General features: G+C 42.2%; 1 protein-coding gene across 1 annotated transcript in view; it reads right to left on the bottom strand.

The window, feature by feature from the left end:
* The window catches only part of ME1 (malic enzyme 1), a 158,978-nt gene that overhangs the window by 110,597 nt on the left and 27,710 nt on the right, over positions 1-20,671 (bottom strand). The window contains exons 2-3 of the mRNA XM_077305719.1: positions 17,800-17,933; positions 13,463-13,612 (exon numbers count right to left, since the gene is read on the bottom strand). Of these exons, the coding sequence (XP_077161834.1) occupies positions 13,463-13,612; positions 17,800-17,933 (284 nt within the window). The remainder of the gene's footprint in view (positions 1-13,462; positions 13,613-17,799; positions 17,934-20,671) is intronic.

Raw genomic sequence — 20,671 nt, 5'->3', positions numbered from 1 at the left:
AGTAGTTTGTCACTGCCTGCCTCCTTGTTGTGACCCCAGTGACTAGTGATCATTAAACACATACAGAAACATGATAATATGCTTACAGATCTCCACCTTTCTGTAAAAAGCAAATTGTTTATGTACGCATAGCCCTAATTCAGAACAGGGAATGCAGGAAACAGAGAAGGGATTTAACTATTCAGTATCTGCTCAGTTTGTCTAATGAAAACAGGACTCCCCATACTGTTATGGAAAATAAGTTTCTGTTAAGGACATACTTTTCTTACTTTAAAAGTGCTGAAAGTAGTACAGGGAACCTGATTTTGAACAGAAAAAACACATGTAAGTTGAAGCATAGAATCTGCCAAGTCCTAGAGCAACATGAAGTGACTTCTGGATTTGCCCCAGAAATGATGTCATGCTGTTGATTTGATGATGATCTTTACTTCATTTTTCCTCTCTGCTGGCCTGCTGGGTGGCAGTGGGGGACCTCCCGATATAACAGGAGACCTGACCACTGTTACTCCTGGCCTATGTTTCTATACTTGCCTGATAAATCCTAAACTCTATTACAGAACAGCATTAAAAGGCTGTGTGGCCTTTCTCAGTTTCCACATCTCTGATCAGTCTTAAACTGCATGGAAGGACCTTCTGTCAATATCATACATACATTAGTTTCTACAGTGGCTTTTCATATAGCATGGCAAATGGAACAAAACAGGGGAACAAATAGGCCAGTAGTTCCAATTCAATACGAAAAGTTCCTCTCACATTCTGATACTAGGGTGATTACATAGTGGTTCAAGGTTCATGGTGGATAAACAGCCAGTAGCAATGCTCTTAGGACTCAGCATCAGGATGTTGTGACCCAGTGGTTAAGGGGGAGCTGGCTGAGGTTGAATCCATCCAAGATAAAGGTCATGGGGCTGGGGAAGACTGAAATATTAGCTGGAGTGTCATTTCTGAGACGTGATGGTGTTCTCTTGACAGCTGTAGACTGTTTAAAGATTCTCAGGATATGTTTGGATAAAAGTGTCCATGGTAGCACGATCAGCATTTTTGATGTGGGACACATCTTCTGGCATACCTCATCAAACAGAAATGTAGACAGACATGACGTCCATTGTCCTACCTATGAAGTGCATCAGAAGATGGAGGGCCCAGCCAGCAGCCGTACCAGCCCAAAGGCATTCGCAGTGGCTGCACCGGCTCCTAGGGTCTGGGCAGCTGCTGCTGTACAAACCGCAGGGGCTGAGGCAGCAGCTGTCTGGCCCCTGAGGGCCTCTAGGGATGGCCTCTAGGGCTTAGACAGCACCTGCACTACCCGCGGGAGCCGAAGCAGTGGCAGACGAGCAGGAAAGCGGGAGTGGGAGGGGGAGAGGGGATCCAATTCAAAATGTTGGTGTTAACATTCCAAACTCTGATACCTACAGGACCACCTCTCCCATTACAACCTTTTCCACTCCCTTTGGCCATGATCTTGGGGCCTCTTGTACATACTTGGGCATGCAAATTATTTTTTTAATTATTTAAATTAGTCTTTGGTGGATAGCTACTAGTTTAGGTTGTTTTTAGGTTGTTTTTATAGTGGCATGGTGATAGCCACATATTTTAGTGTTCTAATGTTTCAAAAATTTAATTTTAAAATGTTTTCTATTTATTTGTTGTATATTGCTTTGTTTTATATATATTTTTAATTATTGTTTTTAATGTTGTAAGTTGCCATGAGAACCTTTGGGCAAGTGCCGACTAAAATAATCTAATAAATATGTTAAAATGCATCTGCATATGTGTTCAGACAGTTCCTTCTGACATTTGGAACCCTTTTTTAAAACCACAAAACATTAAAAGATTATACTTTTGAGAAGACAATTAGTGCTTTTGCTGTAAAAAATTAATAAATTTTCATTAGCTTAATTAAGAAATTATATTCTAATTTCAGTACAAATCACCCATTCCAAATACCAGATAACTGTCTCCAGGATTCTTTATATTTTGATGTGAGATTAGCAGCAATTGGTGAAATAGCAGCAAAATATGATTGATTGATTGACTGATTGATTGATTGCATTTGTATACCGCCCTTCCCTGAGGCTCAGGGCGGTTCACATGGAACATAAAGAACAATACATCAAATTCAGTTTAGTGTCAAGTAAAATGCATCAATAGTAATAATAATAACAACAGAGAATAACTATTTAACAGAAGAATCAAATAGGTCCATGGTTCAGTTCAGGTACATAGATTCCTGGAAGGGAGTTCAGGGGCCCATTGGTGTTACTAGTTCCAGTTGAGCTCAACCGAATGCCTGGCAGAAGAGCTCCCTTTTGCAGGCTCTGTGGAACTGTTTTAGTGCCATTAGGGCCCTGATCTCCTCCAGGAGCTCATTCCACCAGGTAGGGGCCAGAACAGAGATAGGTCTGGCCCTGATTGCAGTCAAGCGGGCTTCTTTAGGGCCAGGGATCACTAGCCAGTTGGAGGTGGCAGAGAGCAAAGCTTTTTGAGGGGTGTAGACAGAAAGGCAGTCCCTTAGGTACTGGGCCCTGACTGCATATGACCTTGAAGGTGATTACCAAAACCTTTAACCTGATCTGGAATTCAACTAGTAGGCACTGTAGATGTTGGAGGATGGGCTGGATGCGGGACCTCCACGGTGTTGGTGTGAGGACCCTGGACACTGCATTTTGGACTAGCTGTGGTTTCCAAATCAAGGCTAAGGGCAGGCCAGTGTAGTGCAAGTTGCAGAAGTCCAGTCTAGAGGTGACTGTCACAAGGATAATTGTGGTTAGGTGTTCCAGGGCCAAGTACGGCACTAGTAGTTTGGCTTGGTGAAGATGGTAGAATGTCAGCTACTGTCATGATCTGAGCTTCCATTGAGAGGGAAGCATCCAGGATCATGCCCAGGCTCCTGGCGGAGTGAGCCACTGATAGCTGCACACCATCCAGGGTGGGCAGACGCACTTCCTCACATGGTCCCTTCCTGCCCAGCCATAGGACTTCCGTCTTTGAAGGACTGAGCTTCAGATAACTCTGCTTGAGCCGCTTCGTCACTACTTCCAGGCAGCTAGCTAATACTTCTTACAGAGAATCGGGGCGGTCATCCATCCACTATAGTTAGGCTTTTCAGAACATAGGCTCCTCTGTACTAGACAGTCCATATGAAACATGAATTCCAACTGTTTCTTTAGGTTTGGTCCTTGCAAATTGTTTGAAGTTGCATTCCCTATTAAGCTTGGGAATGCAATCCTAGCATTTTAGCCTTCTCACTTTTCTACAGTTTCCAACACTATGTGATAGAATAGTTGGCCACGATTTTTTCTCATTTTCTACGCACTGAGCTTGCTAATAAACCTGAAACACTTGGGTGTTCCATAGACTGAGCAAAGAAGTTATTTTTGGCATTGTAACTAGAATTTCCATCAAATTTTCCCACACCTAAACTTGCCGCTTTAAAAGTACCTGAAAGAGCTATTATTTTACAGGGGATTCCCTTTCACCAAAGGGAAACAAGATTTATCTCCAAGCCACTGCTTGAAGAAACGTTTATGATCAAGATCCTAACTAACCCTGTCCTTTCCATACTTTGGCCACCTAGCTGCAACTGGAAACCTTGAGAAATAAATGGAGGGTGGGACCTGGCATACCAGGACACTCATGTCACCCTTGGTAAAAAAAAAAAAAAAAAAGTGACGCTGCCAATGCTATAGAGTTTTGGAAAATACTGGCATGTCTGCCATACTTCCAGTTTTTACCAAAAGCCCTATTTATTCCCACCAGCAGGCATCAAAACAGCATACCTGGAAGCCTCCCACTACAGTAAGAACCCTGATATCCCTCTGAATTACAGCACGCACGCCCGCGCACACACACACACCACTGCAATACCTATAATATAGTACACGATTTATATGATCTGAAGAGAAACCAGAGTATAATATAGTACACAGAATGCCAACCTAATGAGCCAATGAGAGACTGGTTCCCCTTGAGAAAATGGCTGCTTTGGAAGGTGGACACTATGATATTATAACCCACTGAAGTCTTTCCTTTCCCCAGGCTACACTCTAAATCTACAAGAATGTTTCAATACAGAATTGGCAATCCTACCAACAAAGAAATGACCACAGTCATGGCTGGAATCTGCCACCCTCAAGATTGTGTGAGTTATCTCCCCCTCCAAAGAAATTATTTTGCTGCTGGCCAAAGTCTATCAGCCAAGCACCCAGGACCATACCTTTTCCAGTAGCCATTTCCATGCACACGGAAGTTTATACCCAGAATTAAATGTTATTGGTGTTCAAGGTGCCACTGGAGTCAAACTTTGTTCTGTTGCTTCAGACAAACCCAGTTACCCACCTGATTCGACTGTCAGTAAACTATGGGCCATCCCATGGATACGGACCACTTTGAAATTTCATGAAACCACAGAAATCACTAAAATCAATATTTATCAACTCCTGGTTCATCATCTAAATGCTGTATTCATGAACTAAGATAATAAGGTTTTTTTTAAGAATACCTGAACTAGGCCTAACCTCTAGTTTTCAGCCACACAAAGGTCCAATTTCTCCCATGTAAATGAGACCACCTGCAGAAGCTTAGTATTACAGAAGTATTATTTTCTGCCATGGCCTTTGTGAATCAAGATCCTTTTAACATGCTGCCAAGAGAATCTTTTAAAAACTAATTGGCAGGATATTAATTGAGGTACAAATTTTGGTACCAAATAAGCAAAAATCAAACTTCTGGGTAAAAAGCAACGGGGCCTGTATTACACGTAAGTGAAAGACATTTCAGTTTAGCTGACCTTTCTTCTTCTGTACCATTGAAACCGGAACACTGAGATAGAGTAATTCATTAAGTTATAAACACAAAGAGTATGTTGTTTGACAGGTGCTCACTAACACGTTGCCCATTTAACTGGCTTTAATCTTTTTTACTTGAATCATGTACAACTTTAATTGGAAGAAAAACAGTTATTGTAGCTTGGGAGATACTCTGGTTGTTATACAAAATATCAAGTTCAGCAGTGAGAAAGAGTTCATGAGATTTCAAGAGGTACTAAGGTAGCTTGTAACCAGAGAACAGGTTTTCCCCTGCTAATCATGGCATTACTGACAATCAAAATGCTGAAATCAACAGCTGCAAGAAGTATGTACAACAGACCACACATGTAGAAACAGAGGCAGTGCATTGTACGATGAAAACACAATGTCTGCATGGCTGAACTTGTGAGTTATTAGCAATTTTAAGGAAGCTGACCTGTTGCATTAACATGTAATACCTACTTAGTAAGTATCAATGGGAGCATTCACATCAAAGATGACTTTTAAAGGAAAAAATAAACCTAAAAAATGCATCAATCCATGAGCAAACTAAATATTTATTTATTTAAAATATTTCTATGTCACTGTGAAAGGTCTTTTCTACTGAGTGGACCTACAAAGTCTCTCAGGATCGGGGCGAGCACCAGATTTCTTTTAAACTGTACACTTTTTCTTCAGTTACAAGATATTCTATAATGGCAACTGTAAAAGGGTTTTGGTTTGTACCATGAGGTAAGGTTTGTGGCAAGCAAGTAAAACAGAGATCACTGAGGCATGAATTGTATATATGTGACAAAGTTGGGTTTTTTATATATATAATTTACAGGCTGGTTGTAAAGAACCGATCAGTGGAACAACTCTTCAGGTAGTAGAATGAGAAACCTGGCCAAGGTACATAAAATATGTTATGGCTTCAGAGTGTGGTCCGAATTCTCTCTAATGCTTTCAGGTACAAACAGGGGTTTATTGACTAGCCACTGGATCTTTTTACATATACCTGATACCACTCACACCGGCCTGCCCTTTCCCAAGACTTGGACTGAAAGATACAAGATCTGTTCATCACCCAAGACAGGCCAAACAATTGGGTATTCTATTCTTTCCCAGAGGTGAAGTTTAACAACTCTGCCATGCTACCAGGTAGAGCTACCCTTCAAACCCTGAGGCAGATCTCAAGTAACTCCTGTTGTGGTTTCCACCAATGTTACACCCCCTCCTCCCCCCCCCCCAAAAAAAGGTGATTGGGTGCTGGAATAGCATTCCCATAGGCTGTTTTTCCATTCACAGACAGGATAGCCTCCTGTCCATCACAGTTGCCTTGTAAAATATCTGCACTGATATGTTCAGGACGAGAAGGCATGCTTGTGTCCCAGATTCTTTTTAGTCAAAGACATGTACACACCTTAGAACCTAGACTGGTTCTGACCTTTCATTTGCCTTCCTAAGGATGTGGGCAAAGAGGAAAAATCTATCTTGCACATGTGCCTGGGTAATGTCTGAGGAGTTAAACCTATCTGTCTTGCTAACTCCAACACACCAAATTATCATCAATATTATCATAGTTTATTCTGAAATCTCCTTTGCACTGCACAATCATAATATGAATCCTGTTCACACATTTAGGCTCAGAGAGTTAAACCATTAATAGTTTTGGCTCCATTCTGAGTCAGGTTCAGCTGTATGTTTTTAATTTACTTTACTAGGCTCAACATTGCTTTACTTTTCCAGGCCCTTCGATCCCCAGGACCAAAAATTGAGTAGCTTAGGAGGCGAAGCCTCTCCAGACTCACCCAGCCATGCCCTCAGAACACAGTTTAGCACAACAGAGTCAGCTGGCACAGAGCCAACTCTGGCAAGGGAGGCCTTCGAGCAAGCAATGAGTCAAAACTTGCAGCAGGTACAGGCTGGGGATTTGGGAGGTCAGGGCTTCCCCCAGGGCTATCAGTAAGTCTTGAAAGCAGGGAACAAATGATGCTCAGGATGATTCTGAGGGCTTGAGAGGCAAGAGCCAGCAACAAAATCTGAGGGTGAGGAGTGGCCAGCAACAGTAGGCCCATAACAAATGCCAGAAACCAGGGCACATGCCTCCACTTGTCCATTGCTTTGGAACTCCTGGGAGGGAGAGGACCAAGGGCGAGGAGGCAGCAATCACCTGGCAGTGCTTCTGAGGAAGTAGGCAGCATGGCTGAAAGAGACAGGTAAAAAGGACTGGAAGGGAAGATGAGGGGCAGATGGGATAGGATAGGCAACAGGGTAGATAAAAGGGAGCATAAAGGTAAAGGTCACAGAGGTGAAAGGCTGGAAAGGTCCACAGTTATGATGGTGAAAACCTGACCAGGAAGATTTGGAGATGAATTAACTTCTTTTCCTCCCATTCTGAGATCTCTCGCTGCTCTCAAAGATGTTGGGAGGACGTCAACCTCCAGAGAGGCAGATGAGGAGCAACATTACTAACTCAGCCATCACAGTGTAGTGGTTCTTGAGTGTCAGGTTTGAATCCCCAGTCTTGCTTGTAGGGTGACCTTGAGTCAGTCAAATACTCTAATCCACTTCACAAAGTTGTGAGGATAAAATAGAGATGGGAAGAATGTTGTAAACCACTTTGGGTTCCCATTGGGGAGAAAGGTGGAATATAAATTAAGTTTAATTAAATGAAAGTGAAGTCCTGGTTCACACATTAAGTTTTAAATGGAATCTGTAACAAAATTATTTGAAGCAGTTTAGATACAGTTCAGGAAGAATATTTCAGTATAATTCTGTAGATTGAGCAAGGAGGGGAGCTCAATTTAATAGGAGAGGGAGAGATCCATTTATTAATGCTGATTATTTTAATAAGCCGCTTTGTTACTCGCCTGAGTTCTCCCTAGATGGCTAAGCCTAAACTTTTCCTCTCTGGCCACTATAAGAAGAAACTATATTAGGGAAGCATGCATTGAGCTTTCCAGATGCATAATAGAGGCCTGTTTAACTTTCTGCATGTACCCATGAGTATTTGACATAAACACCATTACAGAACGTAGGAGTCCTATACAGACATCTGACTGCCCTTTCCATATATTAAGGGATACAAGCTCTGAACTTCCTTGTTCAAGCAGAAGAAATACAAGGGTGATGGATGGGCATATGGGATGCAGAGACAGAACTCTTGTCCTCTTGCCCAACTGATCCAGAGTTATGGGGTGGATGACACCCAGCTTTATCTCCTAATGGGCGGCCGCCCAGACTGCCCCCTCTATACATTTGCCAGATTTTTGGAAGCCATCACTGGATGGTTGGAGCACAGTTGCCTGAACCTCAACCCATCCAAGACGGAGGTCCTGTGGCTGGGCAGGAAGGCAGCAGATCAGGCATGCCTTGGCCAGGGTACAACTTAACATCTTGCCCTCAGCCAGGAATTTGGTGGTGATATCAGATATCTCCCTGTTAATGGAGGGACAGGTCACGGGTGTAGCCTGTCCAACACTTTTCCATCTTCACCAAGCTAGGCTAATAGCGCCCTACCTGTCCTTGAACTGCTTGGCCATAGTGATTCATGCAACAGTTACCTCTAGATTGGATTTCTGGAACTTGCTCTACGCAGGCCTACCCTTGTCCTTGACCTGGAAATTGAACTAGTGCAGAATGCAGCTGCTAGGGTCCCCACAGGTACATCTTGGAGGGCCCATATCCAGCCAGTGCTGAGGCACCTGCATTGGTTACCAGTTATGGTCGGGATGAAGTTCAAGTTTTGGTATTAACTTTTAAGGTCATTCGTGACTTGGACCCCATATATCTGAGGGACCCCTTGCCTCCTTATGCCTCCTGTAGGGCTCTTCCCTCTGCAGGTGCTAATCTGTTGGAGGTCCCAGGAAGTTCACCTGGCCTCAACCAGAATCAGGGCCTTTTTGCTCAAGGCCCTGACCTGGTGAAATGAGTTCCCAGGAGAGCTAAGGGCCCCGATGGAGCTGTCACAATTCCACAAGGCCTGTAAAATTAAGCTCTTCCACCAGATCTTTGGATGAGGCCAGGGCAGGTAAGATCATGGGCCCCTCCCCAGGCAAAGCCAGAACATCAGGCTATACCTTAATATCTAAGGCTATACCTTAATATCTAATACCACTGTCTGGAGTGGAGGGGGTATCACCTCCAGGGTATACTGGTCTTAACTGAATTGTTGGGGTTTTAACAGGACTTGTAGAAGAAGAAGAGTTGGCTCTTATATGCCACTTTTCTCTACCCGAAGGAGACTCAAAGCAGCTTACAATCACCTTCCCTTTCCTCTCCCCACAACAGACATCCTGTGAGGTAGGTAAGGCTGAGTGAGCCCTGATGTACTGAGGGTAAATTTTTACCATGAGCCACTTTGCAGGAGTGGTGGGCTAGAAATTAATTAATTAATTAATGTGCGCCTATCTGCTGAAAGAGGAAAGGGAAAACAAGGGCCATCATGCCCAATGAGAATGTCTCAGTGTGTGGAGTTGTGCCTATGCACAGGGAAATGTGTCCCTGAAACTGGGAGTATAAAAGTTGCTTCTTGTTTAACATTTTGTTCATGACCCAAACCTATGCTTCAACCATGCCAGTCTCACATTAATTATGAACAACATAAAAATGAGAAAAGTTCACCAATATACTCTAAACCTTTAATAAAGCTCATAGAATATGGCAAGGTAAAATAATGAAAGCCTAGTGTAATACTACACCCGTATTTAACATCTCTCGTCATTTACTGGGCCTGGAAAGCCTCAATCACTCAATAACAGAGGGCAAAACATCTAAGTTTATTGCTAACTTTTGACATAATCATTTAAAATGAAATGCAGGGAAAGAAGAAATTAATCAGACTATCGGATATGTTACCAATGCAAAGATGTATAAAGCTTTACGAATCTGCTGAGATTCTGGTACTAATATCAGAAATACCCAAGTTACAAAACGGTCTCTGGCCACATCACAGGGCCACTTTGTCATTTTTATACCATGCTTTCCAAATGTCAATACTGAAAAAAAGTGATCTGCATTCCAGGAAGAGTGCCTGCACTCGAAAGCTCACGCCTTGAATAAATCTTTGTTGGTCTTCAAGGTGCTACTGGACTCTGATTTTATTTTCCCCCTTCAGAAAGATTTTCTTGATAATATCTTAATGCCATGGGAAAAATTGAGAGAACTATGACATCACTTTTTCCTTTCCTGAGATATCTTGATAACACCAGGCGAGGGGCTTCAAGCTTATTGCAGGTGAGGTTATTAAGGTTGCGGATTGTACAGGATCATTAGCAAAACTAAAATAATACTTTAAAGCAGGGGTAGTCAAACTGCGGCCCTCCAGATGTCCATGGACTATAATTCCCATGAGAATTGTAGTCCATGGACATCTGGAGGGCCGCAGTTTGACTACCCCTGTCCTAATGGATTCACAATCATTATTCTAAAAAGTAGTTTCTCATAAGCTACCGTGGTAACAAAAGATCATGAATCATACAGGGTTCACTAGCAATTAAGTCTGCTAATTGTACCACTTCCTTTTAAATCTTCCTTTTCAATTAAAAGGAATGTATCAGTCTACCAGAGCAGCCAACGCCAGAGAAGAATATCAGATGCACCAGAGTAGACTTCAGTCATTTGCAATTTCATGGAGCATCTTCCCTCTCATCTGCCTTCCTTAAAAACAGGATCCGGTTCAAGGTTTTGGTTCTAACCTTCAAGGCTTTACGTGAGTTGGGATCCACATACCTGAGAGACCGCCTATCACCCTATGCCCCTCGCAGGGCCTTGCGCTCTGCGGGTGAAAATCTGCTGGTCGTTCCCGGCCCTAGGGAAGCACGCCTGGCCTCGACCAGGGCCAGGGCCTTTTCAGTCCTGGCCCCCGCCTGGTGGAATGAGCTCTCGGGAGAGCTGCGGGCCCTGCGGGATCTTTCATCGTTCCGCAGGGCCTGCAAAACGGAGCTCTTCCGCCAGGTTTATGGTTGAGGCTGGGCCTGATAAAGTAGACCTATGCCCCCCCCCTGGGATTTGGGATTAGGACCTGAAGTAAACATCATCAGGACCTGAAGTAAACATCATCAGGACCTCCTCTCCACCCGCCAGTAGTGGGAGGGGGGGAAGTTGAGTTGCCGGTCTTGCCATGTTGGTAATGCTGGGAATGTTATTATTGTTTTAATGGGGTTGTAACGGGGATTTTAGGATGTTGTAACCCGCCACGAGCTGCAAGGGAGTGGTGGGGAATAAATATAATAATAATAATCTACTGCAGTCCTTTTCCCACTACGTGCTTTGATAACCACAGATTGCAAGTGAGTTATTGTTAGAAAAATGTTGCCTTTGTGCAAGTCAAAATAAGGAAAAGATATTAAACAAGAGGGGAACTCGCAAGGACTTGCGGGAACACCTCATTTTCCCCTCTACCTTCCTCCCCGCAGTATTTCCTTTTTCTCTCCTCCTGACAGCCCCCATATCCTCTACCCACTACCTGTTTTCCTCCCTCCTTTTCACCCTTCAACTTTCTTCAGCTTTATTTATTAATTCAATTATACCCAGCCTTTCTCTCTCCAATGAGGACCCAAAGCAGTTTATAACGTTCTCCCCTTTCCCCATTTAATTTTCATAGCAACCCTGTGAGGTAGGTTACAATAGGAGTGAGCGACTAGCCCAAGGTCTCCTGTTCATGGCAGAAGGCAATCCCACCTTTCTGCAACATTAAAAAAGTGTCCCTGTCTGCCTCACAGCAAAGCACTGCAAAGCCAACCAGAGCATTTTTTGCCCCCTCTGGGCCATCATAGGTCAGGGAGGTCACCATCCACACGGGCCTGCTGCGTGACATGCCCTGCGCAACATGCCGTATTGGCCCCTGCAGCAACTAAGGGAACACAGATTGTCCCACTTTCCCTTAGCCAGGGGCAACTGAGGTGCCATGCTGTGGCAGGCCCTGGAGGGGGCCTGCCCAGCAGCTGCATCATGTAGAAGGAGGGATTAGCCCCACTTCCATAGGACCGCCTTCTTGGCCTTATCCATTCATGTGAAATTGGCCCCAGTCAGCTCCATGCTCCCACAAAGCACCACGGAGCCAACTGGGGCATTTTTGGTCCCTTCTTGGATGCCATAGCAGGGGGAGAAGCCAAGGCTTGAAGGCCCAACTCTTCCCCTTGCATACAGGCTTGTACTGGGATAGGTACTGTTAGCACCCGCAGCAGAAAAGGGAACGTGGAAATATCCTCATTCCCTTGCCATAGGACAATGGAGAGCCTAAAGTGCTCCAGATGTTGGATTGGGCTGGGTTGGCGCCATCTTGATGTGGAGGCAGGGATTAGCTCCGCTGCCATTTGAGCGCTGGCCTTTTTGCCCCATGTGGAATCCATCAAAGTGTGCTATTGAGTATACTGAAAGTCAGCACAAAACTGACCTTCAGACTGCCTTCATGTCAATACTCTGAGGGGGATCAAAACAGGGACTTTCTATAAGTAAGCTATTTACTGAAAATCAAAGCAAAAAATAACCATATAAATCTTTCCTTGATTTTTTTTAAACAGGGATCCAAGTTTTGCAAGGGAGCAATGCATCGCTAGACTGATTCCCTTTCTTTAGAAAAATGAAGGGGAAAGTAAGCAATGAAGGAGGGAGAACCTTTTGCTAAAACAGCTACCTGATAGTAAACACAGCTTGAAGGAGCTCTTCTTACAATTTAAAAAAGCACACCTTGTGCAAAACTGACCAATAAGGAGAGCCCAAGCACACTGCCTGCCCCTCCAGAAAAACCTCAGTGCTGGAAAACTCTGCTTTTTTCCCCCCACTGGCACTCTGCAATTCTAAATTATTTTTAAACGTGCATAGTGCAAGCACAGGAGTCAAATTAAAGTCATACCAATGTGATTTCAGCAATGATCAGAAATAAGCTGTGACTGCAGAAAGGGCCAGCATATAAGGACTCAGGGATCTCTATTCCAACTTGTATCTGACAAAGGGAATTTTGATTCTCAACAGTTTGTACCCCTGAAAACCTTGTTTCAAAGGTGCTACTTGATTTGAATCTATCTAGTTATTTTAATAACTATGCAGCTTAAACATTTCAATCCTACAGTTTATGGCCTCCAAAAAGAGAACCAGGGGAATCACTGTAAACATAGATACTGTACAAATATGCTGTGAGAAAGTTCTGATAAAATAAAGTAAAAGCTGGCAACTTAAACCATTGGATAAACACAAACAAATGTGATCTAGGGAGGCTGCCTAATGTTACCAGAGGGAACAGCAACATCTTAAAGTTATTTATAAAGTTGTACTTATTGCATATCAAAATTCTATTGGTTTTCTTTTCCAACTCTAAATCACCTTTGCCATTGCTATTTCTTTTAACTGTTAAATCAAGGTTGGACAGGATCTTTTCTTCATTTTATTGTTATTAATGCACAGTCTTGGTTCTTTGGCCAACACCAGTCCAATCAAGAAAGATTTAAAAATTTATCAGTGCCTAAAGCACTGAAGCAACTGTTTATTTTTGTTACACAATACAAATTATAGGTTACTTAGGCTAAAAGTCTACTTTGTGTCGTTTGAATTATCCTAATTATTTAAGTTTTGGGTTACGTTCAGCTATTTTGAGGGGTGGGGGGACCCTGGTAGAAACCTGTCAAAGGGAAGAAAGATACTATTACTTGGACGTGAAGTGTAGCTTTACATACCTTGGCCTCCGAAATGTTAAACCATATTGTTGGCATGCCAGACCCACGGTGGGAGTATAAACAATAGGCATAAATCTTTCAATGTCAGAAGTCAGCACTTTATAGAAAAGTTTTTCATTTTGATCCTGAAGACCCATTAACAGAACGTATCTGTGAAAAGCAAATTACATTAGACAGTTACCCATATGGAAACCTAATTAAATATAGTATAGGTGTCCTAATTCAAGCTCTCTGTATCCATGGAAAATCTCCTTCAGGTCTAATGCACTTGGGTGGTTGAAATAGATGCCATGGCAAATGTGATACCTATTTGACATACGTAATCTTATTTTAGTCTCATTCATTATATATTCTTGGGTAGGGGTAGGAATAAATAATGTACTTAAATAATCTTCAGAAACTGAAACAAACACACTATATAAAATTATAATGCAGATTTATCAATTAATTCGGAATGTATACATGTCTGTTTCTCCATTAATGTGAAACAAAGATGAGATTAGAGCTTTCTTTGTTTAACTTCAATGTGGATTAGTTTTGATATTTCACACCCACAAAGTAAATTACAACCAACTTAAGTATTGTATTTTGCTATTGTTTAATCAAACTACATCATAACCTAAATCCACCAGCCATTATGATATTTGCTAATATTTTAAACTAGAAACATGTCTATAATTTAGTAGCAGAAATTTAAAAGAATCTACAGATTAAAGGCCCTTTGCAAAAGGGCTGTTTCAATGTGAGTTGCCTGCAGGTGTGCATAAACTCTGGGAATTCATGGGAAGTATATTTGTGACTCTCTGACAGTTAAAAAATGTTATCACCTCCATCTTTTTAATCAACATGTTCAAGATAGAAATTCTTTGGGGGGGAAAGGTAACAATAACAAGTAATCATGTATTGTCTAAATATCTCAGTGCAAATACTCAAAAAAGTGCAGTGCTTTCATTGAGGCTTCCACAATTTGTTTTATTCTTTTATAACTTTTCATGCAGCTTCAGAAATTGCTTCCAGCTCTGCCCAGAATTCTGGGGACAACATGTCAGCAGTGCCAAGAGGCTACAGCTGTAGAGGGGTGTCCCCAGATCCCCACTTCACCTGCAGAGACTACCTGTGAAACGCTTGGGATCCTGATCAACATGTCAGATATAATAAATAGTAGTAGTAGTCGTAGTAGTAGTAGTAGTAGTAGTAGAAGAAGAAGAAGAAGAAGAGTTGATTCTTATATGCCACTTTTCTCTACCCGAAGGAGGCTCAACGCAGCTTACAGTCGCCTTCCCTTTCCTCTCCCCACAACAGACACCCTGTGAGGTGGTTGAGGCTGAGAGAGCCCTGATATCACTGCCCGGTCAGAACAGCTTTATCAGCGCTGTGGCGAGCCCAAGGTCACCCAGCTGGCTGCATGTGGGGGAGTGCAGAATCGAACCCGGCATGCCAGATTAGAAGTCCGCACTCCTAACCACTACACCAAACTGGCTCTCCACTCCATTATGCTGTTTGAGACAAACAAATGTTGCATGTTTATTTGAGATATACTTCCAAATAATAGTTATCTCACAACTCCCTGTGTGTCTTTTCAGGTTTAGACACTAAAATTGCAGGAGAAATTTCCTCTTCTAGGGTAACTTGCTTCATAATCCTTGCTTTGGAATAATATATAATTTTCCTGGGCTGAGTCTTTTTGAAGTGCACATTTCATTTCCATAGAAAAATGACAGGTGGGAAATGTATTATGCATAACCTAACGTAGCCTGTGCCAGACAGCTCAAACATGCATGGCAGCCAGAGGAGTGAAACACAGCCTTTTCTGAACAATTGCCCACTTTCTTTATATTTCTTCATTCTCTAAAACCAGCTGCTTCTATTTAAACCCAAAATGATCTTTTCATTCCTCTGTCCACTTATCTGGAGCAACAGACTTCACTGCAAATTCTGCAAAAATGATCTTCTGGCGTGTAGAAAAGACTCCTAAAAGATCTTTGAAGGAAGCTACTTAGGTTGCCTGCATCTTAATTGGGATATTGCCTGCATTGTAATCATCAGCAAATGTTAATTTCACCTAGGTTTAAAACAGAATAAAATACTGCCATAATCATTGCGATACTGTGAACCTATTACTCTCTGTATTAATAAAATGAGTGTCTTGTAAAAAAACACAAAACAAAACCTCCAAATATAAAGCATAGTATTGTTTTGTTAAACAGCCTGAGGGCTTTGTATTTTCACTGCTCTTTATTTTGCCACTGAACATTGGCAGCTGACAAAAGGGTGCAAGGGTAAGCACAATACGAGTGGAGGCTAGCAGTCAGACTGCAGAGAAGCAAGGGCTCTGCTGCCTGCTTTTAACCTCCAATGCTTCAGTAAAATGGTAGGGTAGACAGGTATCATGGTGGCAGCTGTGCCATGGGATCACCAAGAGTGGGACTCAACTGAATGGCTGACAACAACAACAACAACAACAACAAACATTTGCAATCGCCACTCCCCATAAACTCAAATGGCTTCTGCCTACACTCTTACAGAACTCAGATTTGGTTGTGCACATTGTTAAAAGCAAATAAAAATTGAGACAGCCAGGTTGATTCATATGACTGGAGGTCCAGTGGGCCAGGTCCTCTAGTTTTTGGAAGGATGGGTTGCATCTGCCAACCCTTGGTGGAGGCCTAAGGATACCTCACTCCCTTTGCATGACAGTTGCCGTAAACCAGCATATGGGGTCCCTTCCTCTTGCATTCCAAATATGGGGTCTGACATAAAAGTGTCCTATTAGTTCCCCTTACGCCAGTGGTTTCCTTAAGAGGTCTTCAGAGGAACTATAGTGCACTTGTGGAGGTGCAAGGCTTAGAAAAGCGGACCAGACAGAAAGCAGATATGTGAACAGGGCCCATTCCGCACACATAGGATAATGCACTTTCAATGTGCTTTGGTAGCTGGATTTTCCTGTGCAGAACAGGAAAATCTACTTCTAAAGTGTATCAGAAGTGCGTTATCTATTGCGTGCAGAATAGGCCTAGAAGAGAGATTATGTCTCCAGGGGAAGAAGACAAAGGAAGAGAGAGCAGAGAGCTACCTAACTATTGGATGATAGAGAGAAACTATTGGTTGACTCAGAGAAAACCAAGGAGAGCCTCTGCAAATGACTCTAAAGACTGCACATTCCCTAATTAATATTCAATGCATACTCTTTTGCTACTGAGATGATTCTGACCATAACAGAAAAGCTAGCATTTTCAGAGGCATCAGCAGAGTGTAGTGATTAGGGGGCTGGGAGAGCCAGTTTCAAACCTTGACTTGCCATGTAACCTACTGCATCACCTCAGGGCATTACTTGCTATATCTTCCTGAACATCCTACTTTTCATGATAATTTTCATGGATCTGCACTGTGGCTAGACTAGCAAAAGCACTAGACCTTCAGACATACTTCTGCAGTCAAACTGCAACTAAGTATTTTGAAAAATTAAATACTGAATTGATACTAGCATCTTGACACAAACATTAAGTCCTTCTGTCAATTACTCATCAAAGCTCAGACTTGTTTGCCCTGTGTTCACTGGCTGCCATTTGGGCTGGAGGGTTCATTTTGGACACGTTCACAGGGGCTTTCCTTTTCAGATGGAAGTGTTTGGCATGTTCATTAGAAGATGCCAATGTGTACAAAATCATTATCCTCTAGATTGGAGCTATTGTCTTTTCTGGTCAAACTGCTTTCGTTTTTTCTCTCTGAAAGTTCCTCATTAACAGGCCACTGTACAAAGCAATTGCATAATTATTAACTGAGAACACTGGTCTTTGTGATCTGAAATTAAACTTCTGAACATGGCGCTCACAAAAGTTATGATCTCATTTGAGTTTACTCTTGTATGTACTCAACTGGGTGCCCAAGTCAGGTTATCAGACCTTGTCCAGTTACGTTGGCAGAAGAAAGAACATCTTTGTGATTGCACTGTGAAAACGCAAATGCTTCTTTGAATGGATTTTGGCCACCTATCCTATTCAGCACCTGTACAAGAGGGCAGTGCCAAAACTCTTCCTTAATTGAAGTGAGAAACAGATATTGAACTTGAAATATTTCAAGTTGAAATATTTTCTCGCTAAGCAGGGGAAGTATGCACCAAGAAAGTAGTAACTGAGTAAAAGCCATTCACAAAAAAAGGTAGAAATTAAGTACCCCATGATGCTCCAAGCAATGAGGGAAGATCCTAGTGTAAACACAGGACATGAGTTTACTGCTTGGTGGGAGAGTTTCAGGATCAAGGGCAATGGATGCAATACTGTTTTGTTTTGTTTTTAATCTTGATAAGTACATGAAAGTTATTTGTTTTTGTTTTTTACCTGTCCAGGTTATTTTCATGTCTTTCAAAGTTTCTAAGAATCCTTAACACTTGAACATCTTGACTGATAAAACAAGGAGGTAGCAATCCATGAATGTTCAACTGTTGCCTCTCTTCTAACGTGAAAGCTAAGCCCTGTAAGAAGAAAAATATTAAAAGGTATTCAGTGAAAAGAACATACTTAAAATGCTGGAATAGCTCTCTGTTGTATGCTACTACTGCCACACATAAGGATAAAAGGCACATGCATAGACTCTGCGGAAGCACAATACTAATCACAAAGAACACACTGAAGTAGTCTCCATATTCATCCTTTGCACTGTTTCTTGGGCACAAATGACAGCTTACAAAAAGTAGCATGTTGACAGAATAACTTCAGATGTACATGAATGGTTTATTTGATTCTAACCCATTCTTCATGGAGCTCAGGGCAATGTATATTATCTTGCTGCCCATGTTTTATCCTCATAATCATGTGAGCTAGTTATGTTAGGATGAGAAAGAACAATTGGGCCAAGGTCACCGAGTGGTTTCATGGGACAGGGTGGACTTCAACTGGTATATTTCTGGTTGTAGAATCATAGAATCATAGAGTTGTCTACATCCCTCTTCAACTGTGGTGCTCAAAACTGAACACAGTATTTCAAACCAAAGCAGAGTAAAGCAGTACCATCACCTCCCATGATCTGGACACGATACTCCGTTTGATACAGCCCAAAATCCCATTTGCCTTTTTAGCCACCGAGTCACACTGCTGATCCTTTTCACACATATTATTGCCCTCTCCCATTCTATATCGGTATATATGGTTTTTCCTACCTAAATGCAGAACTTTACATTTGTCCCTATTGAATTTCATTTTATACAGTTAAGAGCCTCTTGTGGCGCAGAGTGGTAAGGCAGCCATCTAAAAGCTTTGCCCATGAGGCTGGGAGTTCAATCCCAGCAGCTGGCTCAAGGTTGACTCAGCCTTCCATCCTTCCAAGGTCGGTAAAATGAGTACCCAGCTTGCTGGGGGGTAAACGGTAATGACTGGGGAAGGCACGGGCAAACCACCCCGTATTGAGTCTGCCATGAAAACGCTGGAGGGCGTCACCCCAAGGGTCAGACATGACTCGGTGCTTGCACAGGGGATACCTTTACCTTTACCTTACAGTTTAGCCCAGTTCTAGAGCCTATCAAGATCATCTTGTATTCTGTTGCTGTCTTCTGTTGTCTTTGCAACTCCTCCCAGTACGGTATCGCCTGCAAATTTAATAAGTACCCCATCTAATCCCTCATCCAAATAATTTATAAATATGTTGAACAACACAGATCCCTGGGGCACTCCACTTCTTTCTTTCTTTCTTTCTTTCTTTCTTTCTTTCTTTCTTTCTTTCTTTCTTTCTTTCTTTCTTTCTTTCTTTCTTTCTTTCTTTCTTTCTTTCTTTCTTTCTTTCTTTCTTTGTTCGGGGCAATTTACATGAAACAAGAAATTATACAGGTAACTCAATTTATAGTAATAACAAGGTGATAACAATAACACCGCTTCCCATTGGCCCCCAAGCCTGCCTTCTACAATGACTACTACAAATCCACCCGACCCACTGGGTCTCAGTATGAGTTGAGCTGATGGATGCTCTTTGCAATTTCCACCATTCTTTAATGCTATTGTTGTTATTATGTTGTTCAACATTAGGATCCAAACCACATTTTACCAACTTGTAGTCTGACTCGTACACACTTTCTCTCTGTCAAAGGGTTTCTACGCAAGGGATGTGAAGGTAGTTAATTGTTACATATACCATTTACTATAGGAAATACTTAACCTAACCTGGATAGCCTAAGCTAGCCTGATCTCAGAAGCTGAGCAGGGATAGCCCTGGAAAGTATTGGGAAGGGAGACCTCCAGGGAATACCAGGGTTGTGACTTGGAGGCAGGCAATGGCAAATCACCTCTGAATGTCTCTTGCCTTGAAAACCCTGTGGGGTCACATAGTCCAGCTGTGATTGGATGGCACTTTCCCCCAGAGGAAATATTTATAGTTTGGGCAGGTAAATAATGGCCTAGTCTTAAATTCTGAACTGGGCTGCACATGGTAAGAAATGGGGATTTAACACTTGACCACCCATCTAGCTTCATTAATGACAAGCAAGCCTCCTTCCCCTACTGTTATTAGTCCTTTTTGAAAAGTACCCATTATCAGCATTGGGGCACTTAAAGCTATTTGTCCTTCCCATGTAGCCCTGATTCAAACTGGGGGTCACAAAATATGCTTGCTTTCTGGATACAAATGGGGATCCATTTAGACCTTCAGTCATATCTGGATAGCATTTCAGTTAATAATTCCAGGATTTGGCTCCATTTTAGAAGGCATTTTCTAACTCAACCTGCATTACAAAAGTTCACACTACAGGCAGCCAAGCAGGGTTATTAAGAAATCTTTGCCGCACAGATTTATTTTCCACATCTAGAATCCATATGTTGTTAATTTCTTTTGGACAACCCTGCAAAAAGGCTTTAAAATTCACACACTTCATATGGCATGGGAGCACCCTCTTGCTTAGCCTACACATTCTTTTCTTTCACACCCTCCCATTTGCTTTAATAAACATGGAGAATTTAACACGACGAAACATTAAATTCCTTTGCTCCTGAGGTTTTATACTGTGTGCGTGTGTTGTACATGGGTGTATTGGATTTTCAATGTGTGGTTGGTTAAACGATTGTTGTTTTCCTGGCTACTAAACAGAAGGCAATGATATTGAGAACAGTCCGATTCTATGGAGATGATCTAAAAAAATGACTTCGGAAAACCAAAGCACATGACAAAGGAATGGTAATGTTCCTCAATTATTGTAGATGTTTCTTCAATAGGTCTTAATTGTTGGGA

The sequence above is a fragment of the Paroedura picta genome, chromosome 1, assembly GCF_049243985.1.
Source record: "Paroedura picta isolate Pp20150507F chromosome 1, Ppicta_v3.0, whole genome shotgun sequence".
In the NCBI taxonomy this organism is placed as follows: domain Eukaryota; kingdom Metazoa; phylum Chordata; class Lepidosauria; order Squamata; family Gekkonidae; genus Paroedura; species Paroedura picta.
Note: the sequence above shows the minus strand (reverse complement) of the source record. Positions and strands in the feature narration are given on the sequence as shown.